Genomic DNA, 16,999 nt, shown 5'->3' with positions numbered 1-16,999 from the left:
TTAAGAGTCATTCAGGTAACTTACTCCTCAGATATATTCTATTAATAAAACCCTGCATTTGACAGAAAGTTTTAGAATTCTTCAGTATCAAAAGCCAACATGAGTTATCATAGAATATCAGGGTTGGAAGGAACGTCAGGAGGTCATCTAGTCCAACCCCCTGCTCAAAGCAGGACCAATCCCCCAATTTTTGCCCCAGATCCCTAAATGGCCCCCTCAAGGACTGAGCTCACAACACTGGGTTTAGCAGGCCAATGCCCAAACCACTGAGCTATCCCTGCCCCCGGCACTACAGTTAACATTCTCAAGATTTAAACTCTGAAGATGGTGGCAAGGTGTTTTCAGGGAGTCCTTAGACTTACTATCCCAGAGGTTTCCTAAAGTTGACAACAGTGGACTTTCAGAACGTACCTAGGCGTTTACCCAAATAAAGGCCTGAACGAGAGGCAACCTGTATCTAAATGACTGGTTAAAGTTGGGGTTTAAGATCCTTTTAGCAATAATGGCTGTCATGATTTTATTGTTTTTATTCTTTACATATACACACAGCATAGCACTTTAAACAGAAGACGGGAATTCCCATAGAGGATCAGACCTATGATCCATCCAGTACAGTATCCCATCTATGACAGCAGCCAGCACCAGATACTTCAGGAGAAGGTGCAAGAAACCCCACAGTAGGCAGCTGAGAGATAGTCTGGCCCCCATGACAGTCTCATCCTTATTCCTAGTGGTTAGAGATTGGCTTAAACCCTGACATGAGAGGTTTTATAACCCTTCCAACACTTTTTTAAGCACTAACTGTAAACTCTGTATCAGTGGTTTTCAACCTTTTTTCATTTGCAGACCCCTAAAAAATTTCAAAAAGAACATGTGGACATCTTTGGAAATCTTAAGTCAGTTTGCAGATATCCAGGGCTCTGCAGATCACAGGTTGAAAACCACTGCTCTATATGGTTAGCAAGAACATCCAAACCCTCTTTGAACCGCAGTAATTTCGGACTTGGAAGACATCCTACTGTAATGAGCATTGTGGGGGGAAAATACTTCATTTTATCAGTTTTGATTTTGCCATCTATCAATGTCACTTAATTTCTCCTTGTACTTATGTTATGGCCTGGGACAACAGAATCTACTAATCAACCTTCTCTATACTTCTGTAATGTCCCTTTTTATTCATCTTCTTTTTATGGTAAACAATCCCAATCTTTCTTCACATGCTCCTAATTACTCTTGCTGCCCTTCTCTGAAACCCCTCAGAACAAGGACAAGTGCCTGCTCTGGGGAATATAAAATGTAACCTGACACCATGGCTTAAAAAAGGGTGATTAACCCAAGGAATAACTGGTTGCTCCAATTTTGGGCATTCTGTTCCCCTTAAAAGAAAATTAGCTGGGAAGCTTGTGAGACACACATGTTGTGAATGTAGAAAAATAAATAAAGAATAAGAAGAATAAAGAAGAAGAATAAAAAAAGATTAACTTCAATCCAAGAAAGTAAACAAACATCCATTTTACAAGCTGTATGTATCTTTCCCCATCTATGCAAACTAGTAGCGTATATTTTCAATGCTCCTGTGACAGTCAGTTTTCTTCCACCAAAGGATAAACATCACCTAAGGAAAGAATTTAGGAAATATCCTGGAGTAGGCCCTGACACAGCATTGGGTCAGCGAGCAGTGGACTGCATGAGGGATGCTTATTTGCTGTCAGCTAGCCTCCTACCATCTGCCAATGTGGGAACCAAAGGAAAGACTTAGGGCAATCACCAGCCAGGAATCACTTCACTCTGGACTCTGTCTGCACACACTTCTAGCTACAGCAGAGGAGAGAAGAGAGGAACAAACACTTCTGCTGGATTGTATACACAGTATAATATAATTCCACTCACAGATTTCCTACAAATTGATGAGGTACAAGTAATGATCATTTGTTTAAGTGGTAAATGGGCTTTAGGACAGTAATTTCACATTGAAAGCTCCAATAGCTCTGGTCAGTATTGTTTCTGCATTAATGGCCATATATAAACGGGGGCCTGACTATCACAACTTTTACTCCAAGGAAGTTGCAGGTGCTCTACACCTGTCAGATTCAGGCTCTGACTGATTATGACTGGAAGCAAGCAGAAAGACACTCATCTTTAAGAACAGCCTATCTAATTCAAGTACATGATACAAGTAGTATCCTGATAGCTTGCAAATCCACTCAATCATTTATTCTCTTCAAACAGCTACCATACAATTATCTCTCTCTCAACCTCTCCCCTCCTTCACTCATGAACTTTTAAATTCTGATTCCTTCAACAACTTGATTTCCAGACTGGTAACAGGTTGGCTAGTTTCAGGGCTAGTAAACAGAGTTATAACCACATGACCAAACCAATTATGTTTGATGAACCATGATGAACCATACACCCTACAAAGTGTTAGATGATAAATTCCAGTTTCTAAAACTGTATACCACACATCTCTGTTTAGACTGATGTTTGTTTAGTATACATCATTATATTTAGTAATACCCTTTTGGGATAGGGCCTCACACGTGAAGCTTATCTCATCATACACCTATGTGATTCATCTGATCTCTCTTTTCATACAAGTAGTCTTTTACAAGGCACATGTATAAGATTTATTGGGTAGACATCCTTAATTCAGATTAATACAATCTAAATTACAACCAGCTCCATTTAAATCCCTTGGAGATTAGGATATAGTGATTTGTTAGAATTCTATTATAAACAAAAAAAGTCTGGAATGCAGTTACAAATAAAACACAGTTACCTGTTCGTATTACTAAGCAAACTCACAGAGGACATTAGATGAGGAGGACTACTATATTTATTGGCCTACTTAACCATGAAACATTGTTATCTTTGCTCTCCATCCCTATTCCTTGTTACACCCACTTGTATCTTAAGTATGTTTCTAACTTTTCAATTTGGAATAGGGACCATTTTTTTCCAGGTTTTCTGAGAGGACCTAGCATGCTTTGGGGCACAATAATAATTCCACTGCCTTACATGCAATGGACACTTACCAGCATAGTTTTTCATACTAGACAATTTATGAAAACCAATTATGTTCTCTCTGCCTATGACCTCATCAGCAGTCCTGACAATACAAGACCTATTGCTGTTTCCCTGCAAAAGGAACAGTTCTGAACTAAAATTAAATTCAAAACTGATTATCAATCATACATTAGTGGTAACTATATGAGGGTATGTATTTATTAAATCATCAAAATGACATACATGAAACACCACAAAGCTCCTGATGCAGCAAAGCCAGCATATGATTCAAATATAGCAAAATTTTGCTACTTTACACTGACTGAGAAACCCGTTGCAGATCATCAAATTTGGCAAGTGAACAAACAATTATAAAACATCAGGGAAACTGACTTCCCTAAATGTACTTTGTTCATTTATTGAGTACAATTTAATTTTAATTATTTGTAGTAATACCTTACACTGCTAAATAGTAGTAAACGTACTAGAATATATTTTGTAAAAGTGTTGAAGTTTTAATAATTTAGCAACTCACTTTGTAAATACATTTTTGCTGAGAAGTGGCCAAGATGGTCATTTTTCTGAGAAATGACTGGGTTTGCAGTTTACTAAAGTGGGAATTATTGAGGTTCTACCGTATTGTGTTCTGTGGGGCAGAGCCACCCTTTTCCCCATATTGCTGATGGATTTAATTCCAATTAGTAGACTTTCTGTAGTTTATTCTATGTTTTGTGTAATAGTTCCATCAAATACTTTATGGATGATGTTACATTATTGGGCTGGCTGTATATCAAATTAATCCTCTGAATTCTTTTTTCTCATTATAAAGTTACGTAAATTTTCCTCCAGACAAACCAAGTGCTTTCTCTTTATCAATGTAATTCCTATTGTGGTACACAGCATGGAGAGAATGCATACAGACCCCGCTTGCTTACTTTTGTCACAATAAATCAGTTAGTTAATTCTTCTCTTTAAATTCTTTTACTGTACCTGTTTCCCTCCTTAAAAAACAATGGTGCCTTCATTAGTTGTGGCTAAGCATATCTAATTCATCTGTCACGACAGAGTATGCTCGTCATCAACCACAGGGTTCTCAGTAGGCTAGCTATTCAATAGGCCCCCAATACAACCACACAAAAATGGCAGTTATAGCTTTCTGTACTTCTGATTTCTTGTCAGAGAATCTAATTCCAATCAACATCCAGTGAGTAGAGTGTTAAAACATAGAGGTATAATGCTGCAACTTTAGGCCTGCAAATAGTTTGGTCAAGAATGATCTAATTCACTACATAGTGTCCTGATTGGAGGACAACTCAAGATTATCTAATCAAATGTTCTATACATGTGCAGTTACATTCAGATTTCTCTCATGGTAGTTGATGTTCTGCATTACCACCTGGTTGCTAGAGGTTTTTTGAAGGTCTTTAGACCTTTTGGAAAGTGCTCTCATATCCAGCACGATCATGTGTCAAATGAGTTCACTTGCCAGTATAATGCTAAAAACAGGTATTTGTTTAGTCAATGCCAAAAACTGTGTCGCCCTAAACATTAACATTTTGCAGTTCATATCTGTTGCTGCAGCTTTGTAGCTTCTTCTTGGAGGTGAAGATGAAAGCTGAGAATTTATGCAACTAGAAAAACTATTCTAAAACTAGTCGGAAAATGCGTTACTTTTTAGTATTAGTAATAACTGCGTAAAGATGGCCAGATATAAAAATATTAAATGATGAGTCAGAGCATTAAAAAACACTTAAGTTCCAGGATATTTTGCTGATTTATCATCTATTTTCCATTCCAGAGTTGGCCACCACTACTGCACAGCAGTAAATTGGCACTTCACAGATTTCCTCTCTCAATAGAATTTGACTACTAATTATAGACTGGGAGGAGAGAAAAATTGGCAGTTCAGGAGTCTACTTCTGGAAGAATTCTAACACATAATGTGCACGTACAAATGAAGCAGTCATACACGTAGAAAGAAGAGGCTACATAAAGAAAAAAAGATCAGAAAGTTAGAAAAGATAGAAAAATTGGGCAATAAAAATTATCAGGACTTGCTGTGCAAAGTGGGATTATACAAAAAAAAGCCTGTTTATAAGTAAGCTTTTTCTTTTTGCTCTTCATAATTACTTTTGGAATCGTCCATTAATTCTATGGTAGGCTATTTGGAGACAAATTTCTAATCTTTTTGGGTTAAGAAATGTAAAAAGTTAAAAGTAGTACCAGTGATTTTATAGGATTGAAATTATTTCTTCAATTATTTCTGACCATGCAGTCCAGCCATCCTGCCACTTCTGCATCAGATATGAATAACAGATGAGACAAAACAGCAAAGTTGTAAGTATAAGAAAAAGCAAGGTTACGCTGGAATTAGTTTCAAATGCAAGAAAAAAGAATAGAGAATAGTGTACATATATGTAGAAGAACATGGGCTGCCAAATGTGTTTTTGGAAGAAATAAGTCAAAATCCTCAGTTTTGGAACAAAGCATCAGTGATCTGTGAAAAATACAGAAATAGTCTGAGCTCCTCTAAAATAGTCACATCACACATGTAGTATACGGTGATGATGACTAGATAAAAATATTACAATTTCCTTGTATTACTGATATTTCCTTCAGACAGCACTATTTGTTTCTAGTGGTGGGTTAAATAATATAATTTTTCGTCCTTTCCCTCAGACTATAAAGGATTAGGGATGATAATGGAAGGAAGGAAGGAACTCAACATTCAAGCTAAAGGATTCACCCCCTTACCTGACTGGTTTGTTTTCAGGGCCTGTGTCTCTGAAGCCCATCTCTTCCAGTTTGCAGCGTCTATACAGCTCATAATGCCGTGCATGAGTCTGTTCTCTCAGGTCTTCCATATTTGTGCAAATAAGCATCTCACGAAGCTTTACAAAGTCACAGTGGTTCTCATTTTCCACTATTCAAGTAAATAATAATAGTGATATTGATCCATGATATACAAACAACTATACCGTAGAACAGTATTTTGAACAGCCTTGGTATTTTCTATTCAATTGGCTGATTAAGTTTTTTGGGGGTAAAACATCCCTAGTTTCTTTTACCCAGTTGCTGCCTTGTGATTTGTGATACATAATCCAAGCATTAAGTAGAAACATGGTTTAGCAGATTCCATTATTTTTCTTTTCATGACTCCCTATTTGAATCTACAAAAGAAATTACTTTCTCTCTCCTCTGTTCTGATATAAAAACCTTGTAACATTTGGTAATGCCAGCTGCACCTTTACAATGCAACAACATAACTAATCACCACATCCAGGATCTGATGGCCTGATTTTCTGTGACGCTCAGCACTCATAAATCTCATTTGTGTTGATGGGACCTGGAGGATCAAGCCATGAATTTTTTGGATCAGTTAGTCTACCAATCTGGCATCAGTAGCCAGCATCAGCCCACTTAATATTAAAACAAATACTTCTGCAACTTGAGTGGGTTTTATAATGAAAACAACATTCATATACTTGTGAAAAATACTATTAAAAATTCAGATTTTACCTTGAACAATGCCCCAAGGGTACTGTCGAGCTTTCACCATTTTGTTTCCAACCTTCATTTCCTCCATACTCCCCACTACAGCAAATGGTAAATGTCCCTGTAAAACAGTCAAAGCAATTCAGTCTTATCTCCCAGTATTCTTACATAAGAACTGGAAAACAATACTTGAAAATTAAATCAGAGAAACAACAAGCATTTGGAGACAAATAAACACATTATAACTACAGGTCAGTTTCACATAGAGAATCCATTTAAAAAGAGCAATAGCTAGTCAAATCCTGGCCTGCTCTGGAGCTTCAACGGAGGGCTGCACATGTCACAAGGACTCCTAGGGTTCTCAAATCCAATACAGTCCTCATAGACTGCTACAATAAAAGGAGTTTGAGGTAGTTGCCCCTCATGCATCAATTTCTATTGGAAAAGGCCAGCAGACAGTTGCTCTATCTGGGATACAGCCTTCCTCAAAGCAAAACAGGCATCTTCAGCATCCACCAGTGACAGACATGAGGCCACTACAGGAAGTGCAGTGCTTGAGGCCTGAGATCTTGCTCATGCCACATGCTCAGACAGCCATGAGATGGGAAATGCTGCCTCAACACTGAATGACTGCTCCACAACTAAACCTGAAGAAAAAGTACTGCTAACTGGGAAGAAAGTTATTAGAGTAACACAAAGCTTTCCTCAAAACTAGGAATTCTTTTCTTTCTGTCAGAATAATCCAAGCCAGGGTACCAGACATTACAGCATTCCGACTCCCTGGCACAAGTGATAACGGGGAACCAACTGGTGGCTTGGGCTGCACACCCATTTACGTCCTTGGACACATGAAACCCCCAACAGCACTGCTTGTCAAATGTTCTGACCAGCAGATACAAGATCCATATACACCAACAGCAGGATCCCCCATGGACAGTACTGCAAGAAGAAAAACCTAGTTTTCGCTCAAATTTAGTTTAAGGTGATGAATACCACCAACTGATAGAAGAACAGGGGGATTTTGGCAGGGAGGGGACCCAGACAAGATAAGTGTCTCTAAATTTTTCCTTAAGTAGCTCATAAAAAGACAAATGTAAATATCCAACTTGCTACAATACAAAACCCTATTGGCCTCAAGAAGAAAATGCAAGAAAAAGCAAGAACACTGGTAAAGAAGATACTTTAATACTGGAATATCAGACATTCTTTCAAATGTATGCAACATACTTACATTCATGGTGGCATTAATTTTAGAAATGGTTTCATCATCTGTTGGAAACTGGTATATCTGGACCCCATTACTAACCAATTCACTCATGAGTTTGATTTTAAACTTCTGTAGTTCAGTTTTAGAAATGGTGTCTGCTTTGGCTATGACTGGTATAATGTTCACCTATTAAATGATATAAACATGAGATGTGTAAAGGCTTTGTTTTCAAGCCTGTAAGTTTTATACGTTGAAATATTCAGTTTCCCATAACATCTGAATTAATTTCTAACAAGCTTTCCAGTGACTCTTATGAGAATGGTTTCATTCAAAAGCCAACAAACTAATAATAAACACTGTGTACATTTCCAAAGTGAATACTTTGAACATCATAATAAAGCAGTAATGTATTACCTAATAATCCCACCAAAACAGAGCTGATCAGAGAACAAAAGTGAGTAGAAGAAAGGTATTATAATCCTACTAGAAAGAAAGCAAACCTCCATCACCATTCAAAGACAACCATAAGGAAAAGAACAGCAATATACACAAAGCTACCAGCTACAATATATATAATTTTACTAAGATACTAAATCCAAAGTTAAGAAAAAATTATATTAACACTGTATACTCTAGCTATTTCTCTATGCCTATAAAATAGCAAATTTGTTGTTTTCTCCTTGTTGGTACCCTAAAAGTCTGCTGTGCTGTTAGATACAAGTATTTAACTTTGCTCTGCTGGGGAATGTTCTTACAGTTTTATGGTTCAGAGGTCAAGCATAAAAACAATCTGAACACACCAGCTCCAGGAGTTTGACAGTACCACAAAGCTGCCAGCCATCATACATCAGAGGAGATTTCCAGTCATTGCCAAATCAGATTTCTCAATATAGCATGTTGCACTGCCAATCATAAAACCTTTTTAGAGAGGCAAGAAGCAGCACTCTGTGTAGCTCGAAAGCTTGTCTCTCACCAACTAAAGTTGGTTCAGTAAGAGATATTACCTCGCCCATGTTTTCTCTCCAATTTCCTAGGACCAACACAGCTACACCACTACATAAAACCTTCTTGTCAATTTAATATTTAATTTATAGGAAAAGCATGAGATTTATACTGATGGTTGTGGAACATATTTTATATGGCAGAAAAAATTAAAAACATTGAGGTGGCAAAACTGAGAACTAAAAAGTTAGGAAATGCCAGAAATAAGGTTACCTGTGCATCCTTAATTTGTCCCCCCATGCATATACATTATGATGCAGTCTTTAATTACATGATCACATATCATTTCTTCCACAGGACCCCTGCCTCATTCAGTACATAGGATGGACCTGCTCTAGGGATGAATCAGGGTTGTGTAGTAAAGGAAGGTACTGCCTCATTTTCTGCAGAAGCTGGGAGGTGTGTAGACAACGAGGCAAGCGACTGAGGGAAGATAAAGGATGATCTCATAGTTAAGGCACTTGACTGCTGCCCTGGTGAATTGGATTCTATTGCTGCCTTTGCCACACAGTTCCTATGTAAGGCTAGTTGAATCACTTAAACCAAATTTTTCACAAGAGGTCACTAAATGTTTCCCTCATTTTCTGGGGCCCAACTTGAGACCCTGTGGCCTGATTTGTAGAAGTGCTGAGTAATCACAAGTACGACTGAAGTCAATGGGAACAGTGCTTTGAACATTTAAAGTGATATATAATGCTATGTACTCTGAATAATCAGATCCCAAGTGTCAGCCTGGACACCCAAAATTAGTTGATACTTTTTAATCTTAATTTCTCTACACTTCAATTCCCCATCTCCAAATGGGGGAAATAGCCCCTCATCTTACCTGGGTGTTATGAAGATAAATTGTCTGTGAAGCACTCAGATATTATAGTGACGAGCACCATAGACAAGTCCATGAGGAAATTAATAATGCTGGATTGAGAGCAAGGTCTGAAAAGTTTGCAGTAAGTAAGGAGGCCTGGGGCCATACATTGAACAATGAGGAGAAAACAAAATACAGTAACTCCTCGCTTAATGTTGTAGTTATGTTCCTGAAAAATGCGACTTTAAGTGAAACGATGTTAAGCGAATCCAATTTCCCCATAAGAATTAATATAAATACGGGGGCTAGGTTCCAGGGAAATTTTTTTCACCAGTCAAAAGACTATATATATAATACACACACAATAAGTTTTAAACAAAAAATTTGATACTAAACACAGCAATGATGATTGTGAAACTTGGTTGAGGTGGTGAAGTCAGAGGGTGGAAGAGGGTGGGATATTTCCCAGGGAATGCCTTACTACTAAATGATGAACCAGCACTCGATTGAGCCCTGAAGGGTTAACAAATTGTTGTTAATGTAGCCTCACACCCTACAAGGCAGCACAAATGAAGGGAGGGGAGACAACATGGCAGACAGAGGCAGAGACACAGAGAGAGAGAGAGAGACACGCATTGCCCCTTTAAGTACGCATTGCCCCTTTAAGTACGCTGACCCCACACTAAGTACACTGCCTTTTAAAGTAGATCAGCAAGTTGAGATAGCAGCTGCTGCCACCAAGCTCCCTCCGTCCTGAGCCCCCTTGTGTGTCCCCCTGCTCTGTAGAGACAGGGTAAGTAGGGGGCAGGAGCAGGGGGAGAGAGACATCCTGACATTAGCCTCCCCCCCACACACACACAGCAAGCAGGAGGCTCGGGGAGCAGCTCCAAGGCAAAGGGCAGGAGCAGCACATGGCAGCAGGGGGAGGGACAGCTGAACTGCCAGCAATTGATAGCCTGCTGGGCGGCTGCCAAACAGGGAACTTAGAGGAGAGTGGGGAGCTAATGGAGGGCTGCCAGTCCACTCTGGTTCCAAGCCCCCACCAGCTAGCTGCAAAGGGCTGCTCCTTCTGCAAGCAGTGGACAAAGCAGGCAGCTGCCAAACAATGTTATAAGGGAGCACTGCGCAACTTTAAACGAGAATGTTCCCTAATTGATCAGTAACGAAACAACGTTAACCAGGATGACTTTAAGTGAAGAGTTACTGTATTGAATACGACTCATTAAATGACCATTCTCTATTCTGTGCACTGAATGAGACTACCCTAATTAGCATATGATATTGTCATGATTTTGTCACAGAGATTGTGAAATCCTGGAAATGGCTGTAAAACACACATCTGATTAGGCCCCCAACCTGAGTGATGTTAACAACCTGATGCACAGGGTCACGGCGCAATTCGTGTCTGGCTCATGTGCCCTTCTACAGATGAAGACAGAGGATCAGGCGAGCCAAACTTAAGTGACACTATGACCCCATGTGCCAGGTCACAAGCCCCAGAGCTGGGCCCACCCGTATGGGACAGGAGCTGCCACTGTGGGGTTAGCTTGCTCTCCAACAGCCCTACTGGGTCATACTTTTTAGCAGCCCCATTATACTCTTGAATATGCTGACAAAGTGAATACTATATTTGGCGATTTTTCCCATGATTTACTGTTTTTTCCCCCACACACCTCTGCTGTGAAACTTTCTAAAAACATCCCTGCCAAAATCATAGTCTGAATCATAACGCATATGCACAAGGGGGAACAAATTAAGACTGCACAGTCAACCTTAACTCTGGCATTTTCCTTGACTCTGCAAACAATGTGCTTGTAACTTAGGTATTTTTGTACATAATATCTTAGGTTTTTTTCCTTATTAAAAAAAACTGGATAAACAAACTCCATTATGTGACATCATATTGAAACCCACGTCAGCAAGTTTGGAATCTTTAGATCCACCACACAGACCTCAGCCACTTGAGCTAATGGAGTAACTGATAGCAATAGTAGGTTGTCATCTTCTAAGTGGACCAGCACTAAATAGAGATGGGACATTTTGCCAGTCCATTTCAAAGATGTTTGCTAACAGCATAGGAATGGTGAGACTCAAGAATCTTCCATTCCAGGCTCAGGAGAAGAGTGCACTCTATTTGGCACAGGCTCTTCTGCCCATTCACCCCAAATTTGGCCCTTCTGCCATGTACCATCCAATTTGTCCCTTTCCCACCTCTGGCTCCTCATCCCAGTCCCATTCTTCTCATCTAGCTAGTCCCAATCTCCATGCCTCAGGCTTCTGATTCCATTCCCAGGCTCCTTGCCCAACAAGCCCTTGACTCTGGACTCTCCATTCCAGTTCCACTCTCCCCCCACTCCCAGTCTCCTTGCACAGAAAGTCCCAGTTCTCCTTCTCTGAGCTCCTCATCTCATCCCACCAGTATGGAGTCACCCCCACCCGGATTATAGTCCCAGTCTCTCTCCCTTATCTCCTCCTCTAATCTCAGTGGCCACCTCACTTTCTTGTCCCAGTTTCTTTGGCCAACCAGTCCCAGTTCTCCTACAGCACCCTGGCTTGATCATATCTGCCTCTCTCCCCCACACTGGTTTCCAATCTCATTCTTCTTGTCCAGATAGTACCAGTCTGCCACCCAACTCCTCATCTGATCTCTGTCTTCCCACTGGTCCCTAGTCCCCACGCACCTTCCATTTCCTTTCCAGACAATACCCCATACTCCCTCTCACGTATCACCTCTTCCTTCTCTGCATTCACACCAAGTAATTTTCTCCTCCATGTTGCATGGGAGCCAGCAAGGGGGTCATGGAGAGCACAGGAGAGACAGGCTCCCTGCTCTCTGTTTCTGATCCTGGATTCAGCCCAGCCTACTGCAGTCCAGAGCTGCAATTGCAAAGAAAGTACCGCTTAGCCACAGGCTGCAGCATGACCAGCATGGATGGAATCTTTGGAGAATTTAGCTACCAAGTTCAAGCAAGTCTCTACTGAGCATGTGCAAACTCTAATTTTTCAAAACTTTATCACTTGGCTAAATGTGGGCAGATTTTCACAGGAAAAACAAAAAGCAAATCCTTGATACAAAAACCAACCTCATACTGAATTTGAAGTCTCTGCTGCAAAGCATAGGGATGCTAGAGAGTCTCAAAGAAAAGGTTATCAGTATTTTTAACATGCGCTAAATGTAATTTTCCTTGGCCTCATTCTCAGAACTAGCTGACCCATTGTGGCTGATGTTTTTTTTTCTCTCTCTCTCTCTCACACACACACACACACACACACACACACACACACACACACACACATGCCCAGCAATCCTGAATCAGATGCCCAGCGTGCAAAATTTCAGCCCACATGGTTAAAGTCTGGCAAAGGTAAAAGCATCTAAAAACAGTTTTATAATTGGAAGTTTAGGGCAACCGAATAGGTGTGGCTAACAGCTCCATATTATGTACTTACACACACTTTTAAAAAAACTCAGCAAATATGGCTTCTGAAGGCCATTAATTCATAATGAGAGAGACAAGGTGGGTGAGGTAATATTTTTTATTGAACTAACTTTTGTTGATGAAAGAGACAAGCTTTCAAGCTCTGTGACTGGAAGAGCTCTGTGGAGCTCGAAAGCTTGAGGTTCTACTGTAGGCTTGTTGGTACCAACTGGTTCCTTTCCCACTTAATGTCTTACATCTCACGTATGAGATGCAATGGTTTTATACTACCAAATATGTGCCCAGATAATCAAATCAAAACTTCTAAAAAATCAAATGAAAATAATTTTCATTGTTTTCTACTAGTTTTCTCTCTGCAATATCCATTTTTGTGTGGTGAGTGTGCTGTTGAAAATGAAACCTTTTTTAGTAATTGTGACAGAATGTACCCCTGTATATACACACTATTGTAATAATCTTTGTACAAAATATGCCTTGTAAGGTATCATTTGAAAACTCAATTTGCTGGTCATTATTGTCCCCTGGTAAAATATGTGAGACAACACTGCATGTGACATTTAAGATTCCACTGTACGGTGTTAACAACACATGTTCCAGCCAGATATTGGCAACTAGGTCTGTCCTAAACAAAGGAATGTGTGCTCTGCTTAATTTGTATTTAAGCAGTAAACAGAGTCATCAAGCAGGAGGGGAAACAAAGGAAGCTCAAACAGCGAAGAAACATTCTTCCCCAGACTTTGGCGGGCCGGGCCACCGCTTCCCACAGCTCCGACTGGCCGGGAACGGCGAACTGTAGTCACTGGGAGCTGCGGGGGACTGTGCCTGCAGACAGTCAACGTCCGCAAAATGTCTCGCGGCTCGCAATCATCTTACCCTGATGGGCCGCATGCTGCCCGCAGGTTGCCCACCACTGGTTTAAATTGTATCCAGGTAAGTCACAGTAATGTCTTACACTAATGCCAAAGTATTTTTGATGAATTACATTCCTTACCTCCATGCGTAATTCCAAAGACTTTCTTTCCCTTTTTACTTCTGCCACATATTTTGCAAGTGATTTTAAGTGTACTATATGCAGCGTTTGTGCTGAACCTCAAATATATAATCTTTGTTTAATTTTAATGAGCAAAATGTTCTGCTACACTGAACTCCATGAGCCCTTTATTCCCACAGTAAATCTGTTCTGAACATCCTGAAGCCAAACTTTCAAATTCGTTAAGTGAGAACAAGCCACGGGTCATTTCTCTCACTTAACAGTGACCTGTAAATATTTCAGCATAAATGAAGCAAAAATACATTTGTGTGCTGAATTGTTTCAAAGGGCATGGTGATCATGATGGGGAATCATTCTGGGTGTAACTAATTTTAAACCAATTTTTTTTCCTCTCAATTCAGTTCAGGTTTCCTGAATTTGAGTTGGGCTGCTCAACTCTTGTGATTCCCCTCACACTGTAGCTACCACTGGTAGAAATATGCACCAACTCACAGAAGGTTACACATATTTTACAAACATTTTGAATTTTTTTTTAAGTCTATAAAATTGCCATTAAAAAGTATCACCAAAATCCTGACCTAATTTTTCGATCATTTTAAAAAGTAACCCCAATCAATCAGAAGCGAAATTCATATAAGCGTTTTGTCAGAAATGCTCTGCTGACATGAAAAAGAAAATATCTGATTCTTCAAAACATTAGATAAACTACCTGAATACGAAGACAAGTGAAAACCTGGTTTGTAACATATCACATTAGTACTTCTTACTTCAAATTACAAATGAGTGAATTTGCATGCTATGATCAGTACAAACAGCTAGAAAATTCATGTACCCTTAAATTCTAGAGGTTCTGTGCCAAAAAGAGTATATAAATAAAAAAAGTTTCCATCCACTTTATATTCATATTTTTGTAATGGTACTTATTTCTAAATGAAATAAGAACTCATTAAAATATGTTGTTGATATAAAGTTCAAAGCCACTTACCAACTGCAAATATAATCATAGAATCATAGGAAGGGCCCTCGAGAGGTCAACTAGTCCACACCCCTGCATGCATGGCAGGACTAAGTATTATCTAGAACATCCCTGACAGGTGTTTGTCTAATCTGCTCTTAAAAATCTCCAATGATGCAGATTCCACAACCTCCCTAGGCAATTTATTTCAGTGCTTAACCCCACCAAGACAGTTATGAAGCTTTTCCTAATGTCCAACCTAGACCATCCTTGCTGCAATTTAAGCCCATTGCTTCTTGTCCTATCCTCAGAGGTTAAGGAGAACAATTTTGCTCCCTCCTCCTTGTAACAACCTTTTATGTGCTTGAAAACTGTTATGTCCCCCTTCACTCTTCTCTTCTCCCGACTAAACAAATCCAATTTTTTCTATCTTCCTTCACAGGTCATGTTTTCTAGATCTTTAATCATTTTTGGTGTTCTTCTCTGGACTTTCTCCAATTTGTCCACATCTTTTCTGAAATGTGGCACTAAGAACTGGACACAATACTCCACCTGAGGCCTAATCAGGGCCGAGTAGAGCGGAAGAATTACTTCCTGATTACAACACTCCTGCTAATACATGCCAGAATGATGTTTGGTTTTTTTTCTCAACAGTGTTACACTGTTGACTCATATTTAGCTTGTGATGCACTATGACCCCCAGATCTCTTTCTATACTACTCCTTCCTAGGCAGTCATTTCCCATTTTGTGCAACCGACTGCTCCTTCCTAAGAGGAGTACTTTACAATTGTCTTTATTGATTACTTGCTTAATGACAGAAACACACAAATCTCTTTTCATAGCTCACAAGACAGACTACTACATCATACACAGTACATGCAAAGAAATCACAGCTACAGCAACACGCAACAGGATGATTCACTTTAGAGCATTTTTAGGTGTGCTGGCAGAGAGTTCCAAAGGCATCAGGCAATACTTTCAATCACCAATTTAATCCTTGAAGTGAACCATCCATCATATAACAGATCTTGAAAATGTACATAATCTTTCATAAAAGCTATCTCAAAATGCTTTTCAGATATAATGAAACACTACTACTAGGAAAGGTGTGTTAGCATTGACTTTGTTTACATATTCCCACATTCCAAAAAAAATTTGCAATCAAAACTTGTTCTACTATACAAATTTAAAAAAAAAGTCAACCCAACTAGTTGAAAGCATTTAATGTTTTAAAAACTTTTAGTTTTCCTTACTACAGTAACTGCAGTTCTCCAAGATTATTGCTTGTACTGATATTCACTCTGTGATGAGCAATAATTCATCCTTAAACTCAAGTGGAGATTGAGAGGTCTCATTTGAACAATGACCGTAGGATTCTTCTACCAAATTTAAAATCTAATCTAGAAGCTAAATCCAGGAAGTAATCTGTACAAAAGTACAGACTGAATTCCAGGTAACAGTATTTCGTATTTCAGTGACAAAAACATCTGACACAAGCAGAAGAGGTCACCTTACACCTGAATGAATGTGCTCCAATACCTATAATTTTAATCCTCACTAATTCATAGGAAGAAAGTATATAGAATCTAATTCACTTAGATAATCTGAGTGGAAATTAGCTAATCCCCAAAAATATCCCTGTGTGCTACTAGGAACCCCAGTGGTTTACTGTACAGTTTAGTCCTGTTCAGATAGTAAATATCCTCTTCACGCCCAAACAATGTGGCCTGGCATCTTTTTACAGTGAATGGAGCATTTGGAAAAATACCAGTAGACAGAATGTTTGGTTTAAATTAAAATCAGAAACCACCTTTGATAGGAATTTGAGGAAGGCATGCTGTTGTACCATCTTAAGAAATACCACATTCAGTGAATCAGCCATTAGTGTCTGAATACCCAAGGCTGAACTGATTCAACTACCATGAGGTGAAACGCAAGGTGAAAAGGTGGTTCTATTACCTGGGCGAGCACCACATTTAAATCCCATTATGGGATGGAAACCAAAGAGGTGGAAATATACAAGGTAGACCTTTTAAAAATTTTTCTGCTGTAAAATTAAAAGAGTCCTGTCCCAGTGGTGAAATGCGGCCAAAGTCA

General features: G+C 39.3%; 1 protein-coding gene across 6 annotated transcripts in view; it reads right to left on the bottom strand.

Annotated features, from left to right (window-relative positions):
* SEPTIN10 (septin 10) overlaps positions 1 to 16,999 on the bottom strand; it is a 69,141-nt gene that overhangs the window by 36,327 nt on the left and 15,815 nt on the right. For all 6 annotated transcript variants that reach the window (XR_012159731.1, XM_073350858.1, XM_073350838.1 and 3 more), the window contains exons 5-7: positions 7,733 to 7,894; positions 6,526 to 6,622; positions 5,761 to 5,929 (exon numbers count right to left, since the gene is read on the bottom strand). Coding sequence is in view for 5 of the 6 variants with exons in the window: in XM_073350858.1 (XP_073206959.1) it covers positions 5,761 to 5,929; positions 6,526 to 6,622; positions 7,733 to 7,894 (428 nt within the window). In the remaining variant the exon portion in view is untranslated. The remainder of the gene's footprint in view (positions 1 to 5,760; positions 5,930 to 6,525; positions 6,623 to 7,732; positions 7,895 to 16,999) is intronic.

This window comes from Lepidochelys kempii, chromosome 1, assembly GCF_965140265.1.
Source record: "Lepidochelys kempii isolate rLepKem1 chromosome 1, rLepKem1.hap2, whole genome shotgun sequence".
Lineage (NCBI taxonomy): Eukaryota > Metazoa > Chordata > Testudines > Cheloniidae > Lepidochelys > Lepidochelys kempii.
The sequence above is the reverse complement of the archived record's forward strand: the minus strand, read 5'-3'. Positions and strand labels throughout refer to the sequence as shown.